The following is a 21,747-nucleotide window of genomic DNA, read 5'->3' on the forward strand; positions in this document are numbered from 1 at the left end:
GTATGTGCATGTGGGTGCAAGTGTGTGTGGTCACATGTGCACACTGGACATTTGTTTCAGAATTTCACACCACATTACAGTTAGTATACAATCATGCTTATACATTTACATGACTTTAGTTCAATCAATCTTAATTGTATTACCTGTCTTCTAAAAGTATCATCAAATTATAGATTCTTTCTGATATCACTGTCAGTATACATCAGGTGCAGGTGAATCATCAATAACTGTTGTGATCAGTACTCTGATGTGGAGAGTTGGAGGACCAGGTTAGTAACATTTCAATAAGGAGATTTTGCCCATGATAAACTCTAAGTACCCCAGACTGAGGAAGGCTCCATCTCAAACACAAGTTGGGAAGAGAAATGTGGTGCTTCCATGCTCTGCGGTTTAGGACAAACTTAATAATTAAAAACATGAAGTGGCATATACTCACTTGCATGGTCAACAACACAGAATATGGATATATTAGGCATAATTTCAAACATTCAAATCAGCTTTATTCTGAAACTTGTTGATGATTTCTCAACTTTCACAATGACTAAGAATTCTTCTCTGAGAGTGACTGGTCATTTCTTTCCCTAGGTTCCTGTATCCTCCATCCACAATTGCTCATTTTTTTCCAGAGATTTTTCAGGGCATTTTTCACCTTTGCATTTCTCAGGGTATAAATCAGGGGGTTGAACATGGGTGTCAAAATACAATAAAACACGGCCACCATTTTGTCAATGGACAAAGTAGATGATGGTCGCATGAAATAAATATACAGGGCACGAAGTACAAGGCAACAACCGTGAAGTGGGCCCCACAGGTGGAGAGGGCTCTGCACCTCCCCTCTGCACTGTGGGACACAAGGAGTGCAGGATGACGAGGTAGGAGGCAGCCAGCAGGAGAAAGTTCAACAGGCAGATCACGCCACTGTTGGCCACCACCAGCAGGCCGATGACAGAGGTGTCGGTGCAGGCAAGTTCCAGCAGGGGGTACAAGTCACAGACAAAGTGATTGATCACGTTAGGCCCACAGAAGGGCAACTGCAGGACCAGCAGGAGCTGAACCAGGGAATGCAGGAAGCCCCCCAGCCAAGCCAGCCCCACCAGCAGGGCACAGAGATGCCTGGTCATGACGGCCGTGTAGTGCAGGGGCTTGCAGATGGCCACGTAGCGGTCATAGGCCATCACCGTGAGCAGGATGATCTCAGTTCCTCCCAGTAAATGGGCAACAAAGAATTGAGCCAGGAATCCCTTAAAAGTGATGACTCTCCCTTCATACAAGGAGTCAGCAATGAGCTTGGGATTCATACATGAGGAATAGCAAGTATCAATAAAAGACAAACACGAGAGGAAAATGTACATAGGAAAGCCCAAGGTGGGGCTGAAGACAATGGTGATCATGAGAAGCAGGTTGCCCTGAACAGAGACCAGGTAGACAATCAAAAAGAATACAAATAAAACCCTCTGTACCTTGGGGTTTTGTGAAAGTCCTGAGCTGCCATAAGAACTTGGATGAAAAGAGATTTACCAAAAAAAATTTTTCACTACCTCTTATAAGGCATTAAAAAAAATATTGGGGGAATTCAATGTGCAATACAATTAAATCAAATCTCGAATCCTAAAGCAAAGACATACAGATTATTTTTTGTGCTTTAAATTAGTAATTTTGCCAAAGTACAAAGTTAAATTACAGACAAAATAAACAACTCCCCAAAATATTACATCTCTTGTTTTGTAACCATTATGAATAAATTCTCATTCTTTTTAGATTGAAATCTTCATGGAGCTTTTTGTAATAGAAATTATATATACATATATATATATGTGTGTGTCATATAAGTTCATTAGAGATACCCAGTTATGGGAAAATAATTTTTTCCTAAATATTTTTCACAGCCACACTTCCAACTCCCAATTGCACTGTTCAGTGCACCTGGCTATCTTCTATATTTCTTCCATCATCTACTATAACCATGGAAATCATCCTTGACTTTTCCCTTTACTAGTCCATCTTATAATACCAAAATGAATCACTGCAACTTTTCAAATCTTATTCCTTAACCTTCATCCATTCACTGATTCATTTATTTATTCATTTATTTATTCCATAAACATTTTTGAGTATCTACCACACTGCAGGCTTTCCTGGTGGCTCAAATAGTGAAGAATCTGCCTGCAATGTGGGAGACCCAGGTTCGATCCCTGAGTTGGGAAGATTCCCTGGAGAAGGGAATGGCTACCCACTCCAGTATTCTTGTCTGGAGAATCCATGGACATAAGAGCCTGGCAGGCTACAGTTCATGGGTTTGCAAAGGGTCAAACACAACTGCATGACTAACACTTTCACTTCACTTTCACCATACCCAACCATAGTTCTCAGCACTGCTGCTTCTGCTGCTAAGTTGCTTCAGTGGTGTCTGAGTCCATGCGACCCCATAGACAGCAGCCCACCAGGCTCCTCTGTCCCTGGGATTCTCCAGGCAAAAATACTGGAGTGGGTTGTCATTTCCTTCTCCAATGCATGCATGCATGCTAAGTCGCTTCAGTTGTGTCTGACTCTGTATGACCGCACAGGTAGCAACCCACCAGTCTTCTCCATTCACAGGATTCCCCAGGCAAGAACACTAGATTTAGATTAATTAGCAAAATAAGTTGATGGCTGCTACAATAACATCATAGCTGGTGTCTCCGTCATCTTCGTCACCCAGACACCTGCACAGTGGTTCACATTTCAATCACAATGATATTTATTAAACTTAATCATTCAGTCATGTCATTACCCAGTTTAAAAGTCTTCAAAGACTTCTTTATATTCAAGATAACATCTAAGCATTTAGTCCCTGGACCCTGCAAACCCATCCATGTTATTCTTCAGCTCCCCTCCCTATTCACTACTGTGGACTACCCTAAATTTCTGACCAAGTCATGCTCATTCACACCTCATTGCAGTCCTCGTGTTATTCCATCACCCCACCTACTGCCCCATCCTATATACCCATTCCCAATCCTACTGATTGACTCTTAAACATCCTTTAAATTTTCCACAAGGAAAATGATCTCTTCCATCACCTTAGTCTGGATTATAAGAACTTCCACTGTACACCTACATCATCTCCATTCTGGACTTTTGCATACTATGTTCTATTGGTCTTCCTCCAGCCTCCCACTCTACATTAGGAGTAGCTCGAAAGCAGGAATTTTTTGTGCTAGGTATCCTCACTGCCAAACCTGGAGCAGTGTTCAGTGAATATCTGTTAAATGACAAAATCTAAAACCAAAAATTATAGGAAACTTACAATACCTGGATCTAAGAAGATTGATAGCTTCCTATTAGAATTTTTATTATATTCTAAAATGGCAGGGTGACAGAACCAATATAATTCTTAACAGGTCATCTGGTCCATATTTCTGCATCATCTGGTCTTTCTTCCCCCCACTTTGAAGATATGTGTGTTAAATGCCTAAATAGGATTTTCAAAAGTTCCTGCTGAGAGAGAAAAAAATGCAGTGAGAAATTATCTATGATTTCATAATCTCTTCTTTGACTTGGAAATCTCCCACAACCCTGAGTGACCCAGGTTCAAAAACTGGGTGAGGTATTTCATCTATTTATGGGCTACAGTGGACTTCTTAAATCATCACTTCCTACTTTTTCTGCTTAAAATCCTATCAAGAGTGTTTGTGACAATTTGACACACACATCTTTGGTTTTTGACCTAGACATATGAAGTAAGCAGTCCAAGTCACAGAAGCTAGGTTGTGGGTTACTGAACACAGACCCCATATGTTCTTACCCTCAGCCTATACCCCCTCGTACACCATAAAGCGTCCTCTAGAACCCAGAATACAAAGCCCATGGAAGGACAGAGGAACAGAAGAAAGACAAAACTGCTCACTCTGGTTTGTGCCAAGGTTGTGTATCAGCAAATACTCTAAGGAAAAGGTGGGGGGAGTAATTACAAAAATAAATCAGAATGATTAGACAAAGTTTCAAAGACATTTAAAGTAGATTAAATATAACTCCTAGTACTGACATCAAAAAGGAAAATTCTCAATTTTCTAGTGCACTTTACTTTCACTCTTTCTTCCATATATGGGTTTTTGTTCACTTCTCACTTATACTTTGGAAATTATACCATATATTTAACATATAATCTTAATTAATATTATAATTTAGACATTTCCCATATCATTGCAAACTCTTTAAACATTATTTTTAACAATAGCATATTATTCTTTCAAGTGGATGCATCAAATAATAGTCATTGTTTCTAATACCATGAAAATCTCAACATGCATTAATTTATTTCTGGGTCCCTAGGATAATTTCTCAAATGAATATACAATGTGAAAGCATGAATGTGTTAGTCACTCAGTCATGTTCGACTCTTTGCAACCCCATGGACTGTTCCAGGCTCCTCTGTCCATGGAATTCTTGCCTGGAATTCCCCTGGCAAGAATACTGGAGTGTGTTGCCATTTCCTTCTCCAGAGGATCTTCCCAGCCCAGGGATAGAACCTGCATTTTCTGCACTGCAGGAGGGTTCTTTACTGTCTGAACTATTAGGGAAGCCCCAAATATACAATAGAGAATTATAGATATTATAAAGACTTTTGATATCTCTAACCAAAAGGGTACTACTCCCAATTTACACAGTTATCACCAAAATCTATTAGATTATTTCTTTCTTTCACCCAGGCCAGTAATGAATATCACAATTTATTTATTTTTGCTAAATTTTTCTTTCTTTATTTCTTTTTGCTAGACCACTGCTGATGGTAAACAACTTCCTGTGTTTTTCTATCCAATGTATTCTCTCTTTGGAAATTGTTAAAGTTATAAAGAGCAATCTGGAGTGAACTGAGAAGTAACTTATTAGATGACTGAATTTCCCAACCTTATCCTCTTAGGTGAAAACTCTTAAAATTTCCTGCCAAGCTAGTTTTGGAATTGGTTGAGAAAATTTTATGTCCATATAATTGGCCTATATGAACATATAACTCATTTTATTATGTACAATATTGTTTCATCATTACAATCAAACTGAAAAGCAAATTTTATTTTCTGCTTCATAGGTGATGAAATTAAATATCAGTGAAATCTCTCCTCATACTTAATATCCCAAGGCTAGCAAGTGGTAAAAGAGAATTTAATCACAGCTGTATCTAATTGTCAAATTCACACACATTTCATTGCATCATTCTACTAGGTTAGAAAACTGCCCAAGTTTCATAATTCTTTCTTTCCTAAACAGCACCATTTGATATTAATAATGTCTGACCAAGTCAGGAGGACTGAGTTCTCGTCCTAAGTCAGCCAAGAGGTAACTGTGAGACTTTCGGAAATTGACTTCACCTTCCTGAGCCATAATATTCTCACTTGTAAAGTGACAGAAACTGAAGGTAAAGAAAAGTGTTGTCAAGACATAGAGAACAAATATATCAACATGAAGGGGGTAAAGGGGGGATGGAATAAATTGGGAGATTGGAATTGACATATATACACTACTATGTGTAAAATATAAAACTAATGAGAACCTACAGTATAGCACGGGGTGGGGGAAGGTACAATTAGTTTGTAGGACATATATTAAGTTAATGTTAAAAATGCATTCCAATATACACTGAGTGCAGACAAATACTGTTTGATTCCACCAATATGAGATACCCATGCTTCCTTAGTGACTCAGATGGTAAAGAATCTGCCTGCAATATGGGAGACCCAAGTTAGATCTTAGGTTGTGAAGATCCCCTGGGGAAGGGAATAGAAACCCACTCCAATATTCTTGCCTGGGAAATCCCATGGACAGAGGAAGGAGTCTGGCAGGCTACAGTCCATGGGGTACAAAGAGTTGAACACAACTGAGTGACTAGCAGACACACATATGAGATACCTAAAACAGTCAGGGTTATAGAGTCAGAAAGTACATCGGTAGATGCCAGGGGTTGGGGGGCAGGAGGAGGAGGAGGGAGGAAAGGGGAATTGGTCTTTAACAGAGACAGAGTTTCAGTTTAGGAAAGGGGAAAAATTCAGGAAATGAACGATGGTGAGAGCTGCACAACAATGCAAATGTTCTTAGTGCCACTGAATCATACAGTTAAATATGGTTAAAATAGTACATTTTATATTATGTAATTTTACCACAAATGAAAAAAATAAATAAATAAAGTGTTATCTGCTGTAACTAACTGTGGTGGTGTTTGGTGTTTAGTCACTCAGTCCTGTCTGACTCTTTGCCACCCTATGGACTGTGGCCCTTTAGGCTCCTCAGTTCATGGGATTTCTTAGGCAATAACTAACTGAGCCTGTTAGTAAACTGAAATTTTCCCTTGTGCTTGCAAGCCATTGTTTTCATTTTATAATCTCAGCACAATTTGAGACCTGGGCTTGAATCCCAGTGTTGGTACTTACTAATTGTATGACTTTGAGCAGATTTTTAACCTCTTTATGCCTTGATTTCCTCTTCCTTGTATCTAAAGGGATAAAAATCTGCTTTCATTTTTTTCCCCCTACTTATTATCACAGAAATGAACCTCAAGGATCTCTTTAGTGCAGTTCACTCCTTCAAGACCCTGAATACCAAACCACTGATTTTGGACTGTGCAACTCTAAAGTTAGTTACTTCAGCAATTACAAGTCTGAAAGAAGGACTTGAAATATTCTACATGCACCTTGAAAGATGAGCTATAGGAAATTATAAGGGAAATGTTATATTCAAAGTATTTGTAAGCCATGTAAAGCGGGAGTTCATTCACAGCTCCCGAGATTCACAGTAGGTTTGAAAGGCCTACCCACAATTACTAAACCCAAAAATACATTCTCTTGGTAGCCAGGAAGAAATCGATCTAGCTACAATTTAGCGATGAGAGAATTTATCTTCCAAGTTCCACTCTCCTTGTAGACATATCAATCCAAGTCACAGGGAGAAACTAGCAGACTGGGACCAGCACTCCAAACACGTGTTGTAGTCTTCTGGCTATACTGCAGGTCATGAAGAGACACATTATAGGGAACCCATCAGCTCAGGAAAACTATAACCTGCGATTAAGGTTTCAAGAAAATTTTGCCTAAATAGAAAGCTTCACTCACCCAACCTAAGTTTAGTATCAAAGAACAGTCTGCTGTTGTAAAAGAAAAAACAAACAAACAAACAAAAAAATCAGTTCATATTTACACACAAGAGGGAGAAGTCTTAGTAAAAGGATAGAGAGAAGAGAGGCTTCTGGGAAGGAGGAGTCAGAGAAAGAATCAAGGAATAGATATCATTTTTGGCTATTTTGTTTGTTTACAGAGACTGAGAACAAGCATGTATTGATGTTTAATTGGCACAGGTTAGAAGGAAATGGCAACCCACTCCAGTAATCTTGCCTGGAGAGTTCCATGAACAGAGGAGCCTGGCAGGCTACAGTCCATGGTGTTGCAAAGAATCAGGCATGACTGAGCAACTATCACTCACTCTACAGTAAACTCTTTACACACATCATCTCAGTCAATCTTCACAATAATCCTTAAGATACATGTGCCATGTTTATAATGAAGAATCCATGTCAAAGACAATTGGCATGCTCAAGCTTACTTCTCATGACCAGTAAGTAGCCCAGTCTGGATTTTAATTGAAGCTATCTATTTGAATACACATCAAGGGTTTGAAACGGAATGACCCTGAAATATTAAATGGTCAATTGTGATCAACTGGAAACAGCAATAGATTCTGCCAAAATGAGCAGATGCTCACTCTGGGTAAAAAGATTTACAGGCTAAAACATCATTAAACCAGAAGATTCATAGCTGGGGCCCAGAACTTAAAAATGTATTACATTGAGGAATTCAACTAGGTCCAAAGACCAGCCTGTCCTCTTTTAAAAACCGGGAGAGAGAAGTATCAGCTTTTTTATGCTTTGTTATAAAAAAGACTGAGACATAGATTCAAAAAGAACAGAATTTTAAAAGCTCAAAATTTAAAATTCAAGGCTTCCCTGGTGGCTCAGTGGTGGCAGGCAGATTGGGTTGGGTTCGATCCCCAACCCAGGAAGATCCCACATGCTGCAGAGTGCTACGCCCGTGCACCCCAACTATTGGGCCTGTGTTCTGGAGCCCAGGAGCTGCAACTACTAAGCCTGCACCCTGAAACCTGTGCTCCAATACAGAAGAGGCCCCCACAATGGGAGGCCTGCTCACAGCAGCTAGGGATTAGCCTGTGCAGCAACAAAGACCCAACACAGCCAAAAATAAAAAATTATTTAAAAAAACCTTAATTCCTTAAAAAAGAAAACTCTGACATTCTAATGGACATGACTGAACCAATGAATATTTTTATTCAAAATGGAAAAAAAAGTACAGTATTAAGCCAGCAAAGGATGAATTTAATGTATTCTAAAATCCCTGACAGTGATTGTAGCAACCCCAGTCCCTTTTGGATCAGCTTTCGTACCGGCAGTGTTCCACATCTTAGTGGATGAACACTAACGCTTCCTAGAATTCATCAAATCAAATTAAAATAGAGCTGAGACATGGGAAGAACCTTAGATTCTCTATTCATTTACTCATTCATTCTTCATTCAACAGGTATTATTTTAGGTATTGGGCTAATTGATCGGGAAGCAGCAGAGGAAATCAGCTTGATTCCCCTTCTCACAGAGAGCGTGGTATTCAGTGCTGTGACAGACATTTGCCCAAGAATTGTATGAGCACGAGGATGAGTCCCATCCCAACCTGGAGGCAAAGAGTGGGAAAACTAAATTCCTCACAAGTGCTAAACTTAGCTCCCTCAGCACTAAGCACTCTCAGCTTCTCCCTGCACAGATTATACTCATCTCTCACCTGGGAACCTTGCCACTGCCACCCTATGGTCCCTGGATGACACCCCCAAAAGTCTCCCACCCATTTCTCTATGCTCCACAGTTTCCCCACCCATCCAGCTCTCCTGGTCATGGGGCTTCTTTATTTCAAGCTCTGCAATGCCCTCCTCTATAACTAAACTCCAATCTCTGACATCCAAGTTGTTGATTAGGGCCCATAAATTTCAACAAGGCATCACATTGTACACCTTAAACTTACATATGCTATGTGTCGATAATATCTGGATGAAGCTGGAAAAAAATACACCTACCTCATAAGGCCTTTATGAGGTTAAAATGATAGTTTATATAAAACACTTAGAACAATGTCTGGCACGTAGTAATTGCTATGTAAGTATCTGCTACCACAGCTACTAGTAACACCATCATCATTACTATCTTCAATGTTGCTATTCCCTAACCACCTGCACAGGCTTCCCTGGTGACTCAGCGATAAAGAATCTCCCTGCCAGTGCAGGAGATGCAGGTTTGATTCCTGGGTCAGGAAGATCCCCTGGAGAAGGAAATGGCAACCCACTCCACTCTTTTTGCCTGGGAAATCCCAGGGACAAAGGACCCTAGTGGGCTACAGTCCATGGGGTCGCAAAGAGTTGGACACGACTAGCAACTAAACATTACTAACAACAACCATGTGCATCTAACCACTTCTGTGCTTTTTAGCATACAGATACTTGATTGAATTATGTGACCCAAAGATAGCATAAAGAAAGTTTTGTAATATAAAGAAAATCCCAATGACCTAGAGGGGTGAAACGGGGGTAGTGGAGGGGAGGTTCAAGAGGGAGGGATCTATACTTATAACTGATTCACGTTGTTGTATGGCAGAGACCAACAGAACATTGTAAAGCAATTATTCTCCAATTAAAAATAAATAGAACAAAATAAAGGAAATCCTGAGTGTTAACATCAGGCACCAGTGCTCTCAGCGGCCACCAACCACACCACATCCGTCCTAGGGAGTCTCTAGATCAGGTCGCCCCCATCTCTTGAGGCTGCTTCTTCAGGCCCCATCACATCTGCTGATCTTCTCTTCCCTCTACCCAGAGCCCCACATGTCTACCTCCAGATCTTTGGAGAGAGGAAAAAATCAGTTAGCATCCTTACAACTTCTTCACTCAAAATAATCACCCTTTTATTTTACTATTTAATACTTTATTCTGTTACTAATATGTTTTATTAGGTATGAATAAACTAAACAGTACAGCTTAAATCTTTTCTGCTTCAACTTCTCTTTAGAGATTCAGGGACCTTGACTTTATAAAAGTCAAATGATAATTGAAATCTTTCTTAAGAAAGCAGTAGTACTCACTCCAAATATGAATTTTGCCATCATCTTTAGTATGTTTTTTTTTTTTATAGTGTGAAACTTTTTTTTTTTAATAGTGTGAAACTGAAAATCTTCTAAAATGTTCCCTTCACCTCCCCTAGTGGCCATAGACCACCTAGAAGCCCTTCTTCCTTCTGTGACTTTTTCAGCATCTCCACTCTCAAACAATGGCCTTTAAGCTTAGCTGTAAACGTCAGCATGTTATCACACTGTACCACCTACTTCACACATTTGTCTCTTTCCTCCTCCTGTTGGTCATTTTTCACCCAGAGGGTACATTATGGAACTGTAAAAATGAATCTACAAGCAATCCATTATTTTTTCTTGAAATAATGGGATATAAAATCTGGTAGGGACATTTGAAAGTTTATAAATCTAACTTCTCATTTTAAAGAAAAGAGACACACGGCTCAGAAAAGGTCATGAAAGTGTGAGGAAACGGTGGAAATTGAGAGCTAGGATCCATCTCGGAAAATCTACAGCCTTGTCAAAGTCACCACACCACTCTGACCTTCATCCCATCTGCTCATCCTTCCATCCAAGAGGAACTGATACATTTGAGCTGGACATTGTACACAATGAGGTTTCAGGTTAAGGAGGGTCAGATAGAAAAAAAAAATACACATGGCTTCTGCCGCCATGGCATGGTCAATGTAGTAGGCATAATGACTCATTTGGGGGGATATAATTTGGGATCAGGAAGATTTTTCAGGATTGCAACAATATAACCCAGGGATACCCTGGAGTTAAACACTGTTAATAGTAAAAATTGTGCTTTCTTATTTGTAAATTGAATTTTGCAAAGAATTTGCTCATCCATTAACATGTTTGTTGATCAGAATGTTGTATATTAATAGAAGGCAGGGCAGATGTGATTATCAGCATTCATTTATTCTGTAATACACCGCTGTAATACACTGTAATACACTGCTACCTTAGCAACCACTAATTCAGCTCAGAGGTCTAAGGTTCCTCATTTCAGAACTTCCCCAACTAAGGTTGTTCCTCCACCACTAATGCAGTAGTTGGGCAGGGTTTACACTCTGGGCACCAAATAGCTGGGGGCATTGTGGGAAGGTGTACAGAGGGTTAGAGAGATGGTGATCAGTGCCACACTGAGAGGCAGCACAGCAAGACTTCTGTCTAGGACAGCTCCTGGTCCCGTGAACAGCGCTTCTAGGAATGGCCCATCCATCCAGTCCTTCCTAGGTGCCCCATCTCTAGCCCTTCCATTCCTTACTTTATCAAGTGAATTCATTAGTAACTCTATCATCTGTATTAATTGTCATGGGCTAGAAATGCTCTTATAGTGCAAAACAGCCCAAAACTCAGTGGCCTAATTCCAGTAAAAGTTTATTTCTCATTCACACTAAGTCCAATGCAGATTTGCAGATTTTAGGCACAGCTCTCCACCAAGCTGTGACTCCCAGAAACAGACCCATAGCAATATGTGATGCCTCTGGTCTGCTGGGGCTTCAGGACCAACTGCTGGATCATCTGCACCCAGCTAGCCAGTCATCAAAGATAAACTGAGGATCACTGGGGACATTTTAAGGACCAAGTCTAAACGGGTACATTTCCACCTTTTAGTAACATGACCCCATGTGGATGTAAGGGGGCCAGGAAAGTCAGCTTGTGTGCCCAGAAGAAAAAGATGAAGTAATTTGGTAAACATATTCCATTATTCAGGCCACAATTCCTCATTTACTGGCCTCTATCCCTCCTTTCAGAAAACTAAGATCATGGCATCTGGTCCCATCACTTTATGGCAAAATAGATGGGGAAACAATGGAAACAGTGACAGATTTTATTTTCTTGGGCTCCAGAATCACTGTAGATGGTGACTGCAGCCATGAAATTAAATTGATGCTTGCTCTCTGGAAGAAATGATATGACCAACCTAGACAGCATATTAAGCATATTACTTTAACAACAACAGTATAGTCAAAGCTATGGTTTCTGCAGTAGTCATATATGGATGTGAGAGTTGAACTATAAAGAAAGCTGAGTGCTGAAGAATTGATGCTTTTGAACTGTGGTGTTGGAAAAGACTCTTGAGAGTCCCTTGGACTGCAGGGAGATCAAACCTGTCAATCCTAAAGGAAATTAGTCCTGACTATTCATTGGAAGGAATGATGCTGAAACTTTGGCCACCTGATGCGAAGAACTGACTCCTTGGAAAAGACAATGATGATGGGAAAGGTTGAAGACAGGAGAAGGGAACGACAGAGGATGAGATGGTTGGATGGCATCACTGACTCAATGGACATGAGTTTGAGCAAGCTCCGGGAGCTGGTGATGGACAGGTAAGCCTGGCTGTAGTCCATGGGATCGCAAAGAGTCGGACATGACTGAGTGACTGATCTGAATTGAACTGATTCCTCCCCTTTTCCCATCAAAGTTTATTTATTAGTATATTCAAGAAACTTTTGATACTCAATAGATCTTGATAATCTAATTAAAACCAGAGTCCAAATCATTGTAACACACACAAAAAATGTTTTAACTTTTATATTAGCTGCTTTCCATGCCATGAATACTTGTCAAGTATAAATTATTGTCAATATAGTAGATTCCACACTTGAGACCCAGGATCCACTGTTTATGGTTCTATGATCTTGGGCCAATGACCTAACCTCTCTGTGCCTCAGTCACTCATCTTTGAAATGGAGATTTTTTAAAAATTCTTATTGGAATATAGGTGATTTACAATGTTGCATTAGTTTCAGGTACCACAAAAGTGAATCAGTTATACATAGACATATATCCATTCTTTGTTTAAATTGTTTTCCCATATAGGTTATTACAAAGTATTGGGTAGCATTCCCTTTTCTATAGAGTAGGTCCATATTAGTTTAAAATAAGATTTTTTTTTAAAAGAGAGAGAGAGATTGACATTAGAAAGCTGGACTTCAAAACTTCTCTTCGGATACAACCCTCAATAAACCTGGAAAGATCCGGTAGTTCTTCCATGAGCCCATCAGCCACAACGGGAGGATGCTGGTAGTTATCACTGGTTCATTGTCAAAGGCAGTATGGTAGACAGTGGGAACAAAGTAAGTAAAATTCCACAGTACTTCACTTGAGCCTTTCTTTTATCAACAACTTTTTTTTTCAATAACCAAAAAAAAAAAAAAAAAAAAGTCAAATGATATTTGTTAACAGCAGAACAGGACTTTCTTGATAGTACAGTGGTTAAGAATCCAGTTGCCAATGCAGGGACATGGGTTCAATCCCTGGTCCAGGAAGATCCTACATGCCACAGAGCAATTAAACCCATTCACCACAACTATTGAAGCCCATGCCACCTAGAGCCTGTGCTCTGCAACGAGAAGTCACAGCAATGAGAAGCCTGTTCATCCCAACTAGAGAAAGCCTTCACATAGCAGCAAAGAGCCAACACAGCCATTTTTTTTTTAATGGCAGAACAGTAAAGAGGATCCTCCCTTATGTGCTATAAGGATTTAGATAAGCTGCAGTTTTCACATCTCCCAGAGATATGAGATCCTGATAAAGGATTGACTGAAGACTGGTAGGAAGAATTGAAATGCCTTTGGCATGTACTCACTGAGGTTGGCACAAAGGGGTTATACTTAGCTAAGCCCAATTCAGATAGAGCTGAAAGAAAAGTAAGTAATAATAATGCCAGAGCCAGGAATGAGGAAATAATTTTCTTCTCCTGGGACCTTCTACCCAGGCTTATTAAGTACCTTCACCTCCAAGAAATTCCCAACAGAAAATATACACATTTATTTTGCAGAAAAAATATTCCTCTACCCCTTGCTAAAATTCTGAAAGTTGTTTGACCAGATGATTACATTTAACCACAGAACAGGAAAAATAACCCTGGAAATATCGAGTCAGGTCCTTTCATTGAAAGAGAATGCTAGAACCAAAAATAATATAATCATTGGGTATAACCTCCAAAAAAGGCTGTAGTAGCAGATAAATAACCCAAGCATCATTTCACACACACACACACACACACACACACACACACACACATAAAAAAAATTTTTTTTTTAAAAACAAAAAACTACCATATTTTGTTTTTACTTAGTTTGGTGATTGATGTAAAGCATGCTTCTTGTTTCTGTCTGGTCTTTTGTAATACTCAAAAAAAAAAAAAAAACTCAATAAAGACATTCTGATGTTCTGATGTAAGATGCTTGCAATTGCATAGTTGGGTTGGTATTTAGGCCATCAAATGAAAACTTCTCTGGGAGGCAGCATTATCTTAAGAAAACCTTGGTACTGGAGACATATTTCATGAAACTGATTTTCAGTTCTTACATTCTTCAGCTAAACGACATTGGGCGAGTTATTTGATCCTTGAGAAACTCAGTTTCTTCATATTTCAGATGGAGAAAATAACACATGTCACATAGGGTGGCCAAGTAAAATGATGTGCAAGTATTTAGCCCAATTCTTGTCATTCAGTAGGTGCTTAATAAATATCAAGTATTATTAGATTTCAATGGTTACACATTAGAGTCAAGTAGGAGATTAATTTATAAGGCCACTGCCATAGGATTTATTTCCCAGGTTCTCTTTTACTTCTATTTTTTTCAAAACATTTTTTAAATTAAATTTCAGCTACAAAGAATCATAAAACAGGATATCTAGTGGGCAAGTTGGTCTAGTTCTATACAGTTCACAAGGTGAAAAAAATAATAATGATAAAGGATTATGAAGATGACTGAATGCTACAAGTCCCATGACACAGTCTGCAGTCATAATGGAAAGACTCAATAATAACATGATCCTAAGAGATGAGGCAATTTCAGAGCAGTCTGAGTCAAAACTTCATGTTCAGGAGAGTTCACCCTGATTTGGCCCACTACATTTTCTGAGGCATGCCTTCACTCTCATTGAGGAAGTCGTTGCCCTGATTCTCTGGATTTGGACTTTAGAAGGAACAAGGACTTACTATAGAGCACAGAGATGCTCAGTGTTATGGGGCAGTCTGGATAGGAGGGGAGTTTGGGGGAGAACGGAAACATGTATATGTATGGCTGCCTCCCTTTGGTGTCCACCTGAAACTATCACAACAGTGTTAAGTCAGCTATACTCCAGTATAAAATAAAGTGCTTTAAAAATCCTTTAAAAAAAGATCTAGTTTTAAAAAAGAAATCTTGGCTCTGCTCCCCCTGCTCAGAATGGAGGTCATTTCCTAAAGCCTGCCACTCCATAACCAAGCTATAGAACCTGGCTATGAACAAATCAAGAAAGACATGTAGACATAATATTTTAGAGTGTTTTCTAAAGTTTCTTAAAGGATTAGGCTATCTTTTATAAGCATAAATCTTACATGTAAAGTTTATTTTTCAAAAAGAAATAAGGCAGATAATCAGTTACTTTAATTGAAGTCCCACAAGTACCTGTTTGACTGCATCTTGTCCTCTCCTGCTCTGCTTCTCCACCAATCCCTGAGGTGCTTGAAGAACTCTGGGTTCTAGCTCATGGTTCACAAAGAGCTGGTTCAGAAAAAACAACCGGGGCTTTGGAAGAGTCCTTGACCTGCAGTTTCCTCAACTGCAAAGTGAGCGTTGTCCCACCTGGGGCAGTCTGCTGCTGCTGCTAAGTCGCTTCAGTCGTGTCTGACTCTGTGCGACCCCATGGACTGCAGCATACCAGACTCCTCCATCTATGGGATTTTCCAGGCAAGAGTACTGGAGTGGGTTGCTATTGCCTTCTCGCCCTTCAGATCTAATTTTAGGAAATTGATTAGGGGATACTCAACTCATATTAGTCTTTGACTTCTATTTCCCATTTTCTGAAACGTCTGTCAGTCTCAAGAATGCTGCCTTTTTCAGCATTTGAAAAATTCTTCTTGGGCAACATAAGGCGTTTTGACCCTATATATTAACCAACTCTTGCAACTCAGTGATCAGCTTTTACTTTCATGAGAACTAGAGGCTGAGCTGAGAGGAGCACCATGTTTTCCTGGTGTTTCAGCTCACCATTTCCAGATCTGGCATCTCAGGCCCTGGTTTTCTGTGGGCCCAGGAATGCATGTGAACACCATAAGGCAGTTCAGGCTGTATTTTTAAGAAACACTTTTCATTTACGTTGAAGTGATTCCATAGAAAAACACCTGACAATAACAGAGATTATGAAACCTCAGTTTTGGAATTCAGAGACATAGATGTGTTTGTGTTCTGTGATCATTAAAGAGAAGCAGAGGGATACACAGAGAGAGCAAGAACTTAGAAATCAGACAGAGCTGGGTTTGAATTCAGCCTTTGAATGATGTAACTCTATGACCTGAACTAAGGCACTGATCTCCCAAAGCCTCAGTCTCTTTATCCATAAAGCAGGAGACTCACACCTACATCACCAGAGCATTTTAGGATGAAATGGAAATAAAATATATGAAATATCTTGGATAATAGTAAAATATATACTTAATACATGCTCTTTTCCTATACATGTGTAACGTGTGTATGTGCTAAGTGACTTCAGTCATGTCTGACTCTCTGACCCTATGGAGCCTTCCAGGATCCTCTGTCCTTTGGATTCTCCAGCCAATGTAGGTTATTCTCAGAAAAATTAAGCAGTGATTATTCACTTGTCTCAAGCAGTATAGTATTGGTTTATTAATTAGATAGTTGAGGTGAAAATACAGATATAACAACCACTATTCACTTACAATCTGAAGCACTACTGACTTCTGGAAACTTAATAGACCATATATTTATGAAGTTTTATGATATGTCATTAAGAGCAAGGGATACACATGAGTAAGATTCATGCTGTATACCCAAGAGTTAAAGTCTAGGGGCAGAGTCAGGGCTGGAGGGGTAAGAAAAATAAACACTGAAATTTAGGTAGCAAAGGCTTGAAAAGATTCTAGCCAAGTGTTGTGGGAATTCCAAGTATTGAATACATTTTTCTCTCTCTTTTATCCTTCTGGGACTCCTAAAATGTGAATGTTGGTATGCTTGATGCTGTCAGAGTTCCAAAAATTATTCTTATTTTTCTAAATTTGTCTTTCTTTTTGCTGTTCTGATTATTTTCTATTATTTTATCTACCAGATAGCTTATGCATTCTTCTGAATCATCTAATCTGCTGTTAATTCCCTTTAGTGTAGTTTTCATTTCATTTATTATATTTTTCAGCTCTGACTGGTTCTTTTTTATACTTCTGAGAAATACCAATAACCTCAGGTATGCAGATGACATCACCCTTATGGCAGAAAGTGAAGAGGAACTAAAAAGCCTCTTGATGAAAGTGAAGGAGGACAGTGAAAAAGTTGGCTTAAAGCTCAGCATTCATAAAACTAAAATCATGGCATCTGGTCCCACCACTTCATGGCAAATAGATGGGGAAACAGTAGAAACTGTGTCAGACTTTATTTTGGGGTGCTCCAAAATCACTGCATATGGTGATTACAGCCATGAAATTAAAAGACACTTACTGCTTGGAAGGAAAGTTATGACCAACCTAGATAGCATGTTAAAAAGCAGAGACATTACTTTACCAACAAAGGTCTGTCTAGTCAAGGCTATGGTTTTTCCAGTAGTCATGTATGGATGTGAGAGTTGGACTGTGAAGAAGGCTGAGCACCAAAGAATTGATGCTTTTGAACTGTGATGTTGAAGAAGATTCTTGAGAGTCCCTTTGAGTGCAAGGAGATCCAACCAGTCCATCCTAATGGAGATCAGTCCTGGGTGTTCATTGGAAGGACTGATGCTGAAGGTGAAACTCCAATACTTTGGCCACCTCATGCAAAGAGTTGACTCATTGGAAAAGACCCTGATGCTGGGAAAGATTGAGGGCAGGAGGAGAAGGGGACGACAGTGGATGAGATGGCTGGATGGCATCACCAACTCGATGGGCATGAGTTTGAGTAAACTCTGGGTGTTGGTGATAGACAGGGAGGCCTGGCATGCTGTGATTCATGGGGTCGCAAAGAGTCAGACACAACTGAGCTATTGAACTGAACTGAATCTCTGTTAAAATTCTCACTGTGTTCAACTGTTCTTTTCCCAAGTTCAGTTACAGTTGATTCAAACTCTTTATCAGGTAAATTATTTCTCTGTTTCACTCAGATTTTTTTATGGATTATTTTCTTGTTCTTTCACTTGAAACCTATCCCTCTGTCTTCTCATTTTGTTTAACTTTCTGTATGAAATTATGTGAAGCTGTCACCTATGCCGGTCATGAAGGCATGTCCTTTTGAGGAACCAGCCCTGTGCAGTCTGTGTGTGCCCTGTGGCTTGGGGGAGAGCTTTCCCTATGTGCAGTGGCCGTCACGGCCTTGTTGGAGGTGGACTCTGGACCAAGGAGGTGAAGCAGGAACCCTGAGAGCATCGGGTTCCTCCCAGGTTTGATGGCAGTTTCCACCCTGGTTTGGGACCTGGTTGGGGTGTGAGGTCTTGCAGTTGCACTTCCCAGGTGGTGCTAGTGGTAAAGAACCCACGTGCCAATGCAACAGAGAAGAGACATGGGCGGTTTCATTCCATGGATCAGGAAGATCCCCTGGAGAAGGGCATGGCAACCCACTCTAGTATTCTTGCTTGGATGATCCCATGGACAGAGAAGCCAATGGGCTACAGTCCATGGAATCACAAAGAGTTGAACACAACTGGAGTGACTCAGCATGCATACACATGTGTACCTTAGTTAGAGGATGGGCTGGGGTCTGAGCAGTGGGTGCCACACCACTGGGCTTGTCCACTCCTCCCCCCCCCCCAAGTGTGCACAGGGGATGCACACCCCAGGAGTGGAGGTCTCTATCCTACAGCTTCGCTCTCTCCCTTCAGAGAGTGTGCACAATGACAGACGCTCTGGCGGTGGCTATCTCCACTCGGGAGCTAGTCTTGCTCCCTCTCAAGTATGTGCACCGAAGCGTGTACTGGCTGCTTCCACCCCAGTCAGAAGTGGGACCAGGGTCCAAGCTGACTTTGTTCCCTCGAAGTGTGCTCTCCTTCATTGGCAATGGCAGCCCCTGCCTTAGTGGGGAGAAGCACCAGAGCAAGAGGGGCTGGAATAGGAGCCCAGGGTGGATCTGGGGACACTGGGTTGACTCTGGTAAGCCAGCAGGAGCAACAGGCAGCTTTTAATCCACTGCCTTTGTGCTGTGACTGGAAGTAACCAAATATGTGTGTGTGATGTTCTCAAGAGCAGAGTCTCACAGTCCTCCAGTAATCCTCACCGGTTTTCCAGTTAAGAGGCTTGTCTTACCAGTATCAGAGCCAAAGGGCTGGGTACCTAGGTGTAGGTCTAAATTCTCACTCCCCAGGGAGGATTCCTGACCCTGTAACACTCCCTCCTCTCCTGTGTGCCCCCTTGGAAGTGTGGGTCCTGACCAGACTGCTTCTCCTCCCTTACTAGCAGTCTCCATGTGGCTCTTTCTTCACAGCTTTGGTTGTAGAAGAATCCCGCTAGTACCCAGGTTGACTGCAGTAGGAGTCACTATATATGTAGTTGCAGTTTTCATATGTTCATGAAGGGAGGTGAGTCAGCATTCTTCTACCCTACCATCTTGATCTCTTTCCTTGCAAACTATTCTTCAGTGGAGGCTTCAGTGATATTTTATGATTAAAGTGAGGCTATATATTTTTGATAGGAATACTACAGTAATTATGCTGGTGTGCCTCTTAGTCTAAATATCATAAATGTGTCTAATTATTAAAAGGAGTGCCTTCTAGGATTTTTTATTGTAAAGTCATATTTATCCTTTTGCAATTAATAAATATCTTGTGGGGAGATGAGTTGAGACTGTATAAAATCTTATTTCTCATCAAGAAAAAAATTTAATGACTGTTGAGTTACAAACATTCTGAGAATATATTTAGCACCATGCATCAAAAGTTATTACACTTTTTAACAAAGTAAGGTTTCTATACCAAATAACTGTTTAAAAATCAGTATTATCAGAGATTTCTGTTCAGGAAATTAGAACATTGTTATTTATATAATAAAACTTCAGAAACAATTTAAGCATCTAACAGAAAAGTGGCCAATTAAGTAATAGTAAGAGAAAATATTAAAAAGCAGAGACATTACTTTGCCAAAAAAGGTCCATCTGGTCAAGGCTATGGTTTTTCCAGTGGTCATGTATGGATGTGAGAATTGGACTGTGAAGAAAGCTGAGCACCGAAAAATTGATGCTTTTGAACTGTGGTGTTGGAGAAGACTCTAGAGAGTCCCTTGGACTGCAAGGAGATCCAACCAGTCCATCCTCAAGGAGATCAGTCCTGGGTGTTCATTGGAAGGACTGATGCTGAAGCTGAAACTCCAATACTTTGGCTATCTCATGCGAAGAGTTGACTCATTGGAAAAGACCCTGATACTGGGAGGGACTGGGGGCAGGAGAAGAAGGGGGCGACAGAGGATGAGATGGCTGGATGGCATCACTGGCTCGATGGGCATGAGTTTGAGTAAACTTCGTTGTGATGGACAGCGAGGACTGGCGTGCTACGATTCATGGGGTTGCAGAGTCAGACACGACTGAGCGACTGAACTGAATTGAACTGAACTGAAGAGAAAATATATGCTAAGTGATTATAGTGAAGTTGATGAAGAAGAACTTTAAAATTAGCAAGTCCTGTGAACTGTACTTCATCTCATTCTGGCCTTTCAGTTTAGACAGAGCATCACTTAAACACAAGGATCAAGACCAAGACTCAGCCTTTATCTCTCTTCTACTTTCATTGTTCTGATCCACAGCCTCTTCATGGCCTTCTTCACTTCAGCATTTCTCAGAGAATAGATGACAGGATTGAGGAGTGGGGTGATCACTGTGTAGAACACAGCTACCATCTTGTCCACCGGCAAGGTGGTAGAAGGTCTCAGATAGATGAAGATGCAGGGTGCAAAGAATAAGGTGACCACAGTGATGTGGGACCCACAGGTGGACAGGGCCTTGCGCCGACCCTCGGGGGTTTGAGTCCTCACATGGAGCAAAATGGCCACATAGGATGCTAAGAGGACGATGAAGCTGATCACAGACAGGCTCCCCCCATTGGCAATGATCAGAACACCAATGAGGAAGGTGTCAGAGCAAGCAAGATTGAGCAGAGGAAACACGTCACAGAAATAGTGGTCGATCACATTGGGGCCACAGAAGGGCAAGTGGAAGATGAGAAGGATTTGGGATAAGGAATGCACAAACGCCCCCACCCATGCAATTCCCACCAGGAAGGAACACACCTGCCAGTTCATGATGGTGGTGTAGCTGAGGGGCTTGAATATAGCCACGTAGCGGTCATAGGCCATCACAGAGAGCAGGAAAATCTCAGTGCCAGCAAAGAAGTGGATAAAGAAAACTTGTGACATGCAGCCCCAGAGAGATATGGCTTTCCTTTCAGCCAGCAGACCTAAGATGAGCTTGGGTGTTGTAGTAGAGGCGTAGCAGATCTCCACAAAGGACAGGTAGCTCAGGAAGAAGTACATGGGGGAGCCAAGGCTTTTGCTGGTCATGACAGTGAAGACAATGAGGAAATTCCCTAGCACAATGGCTATATACAGGAGCAGAAATATCACAAAGCAGACTTTCTGCACCTTCTGATTGGGAGAAAGTCCCAAGAAGATAAATTCTGTCACATTGTGTATGCTAGCCAT

At 40.7% G+C, this 21,747-nt stretch overlaps 1 protein-coding gene and 1 pseudogene across 1 annotated transcript; both read right to left on the minus strand.

The window, feature by feature from the left end:
• Positions 1-541: 541 nt before the first annotated feature.
• On the minus strand, positions 542-19,114 carry LOC136167435 (olfactory receptor 4C3D-like; annotated as a pseudogene).
• Positions 19,115-20,817: 1,703 nt separating this feature from the next.
• LOC136167707 (olfactory receptor 4X2-like) lies at positions 20,818-21,747 on the minus strand. The gene has a single exon (XM_065935217.1). It carries the CDS (start codon positions 21,745-21,747, stop codon positions 20,818-20,820), a length of 930 nt encoding a protein of 309 aa, XP_065791289.1.

This window comes from Muntiacus reevesi, chromosome 4 (assembly GCF_963930625.1).
Source record: "Muntiacus reevesi chromosome 4, mMunRee1.1, whole genome shotgun sequence".
Lineage (NCBI taxonomy): Eukaryota > Metazoa > Chordata > Mammalia > Artiodactyla > Cervidae > Muntiacus > Muntiacus reevesi.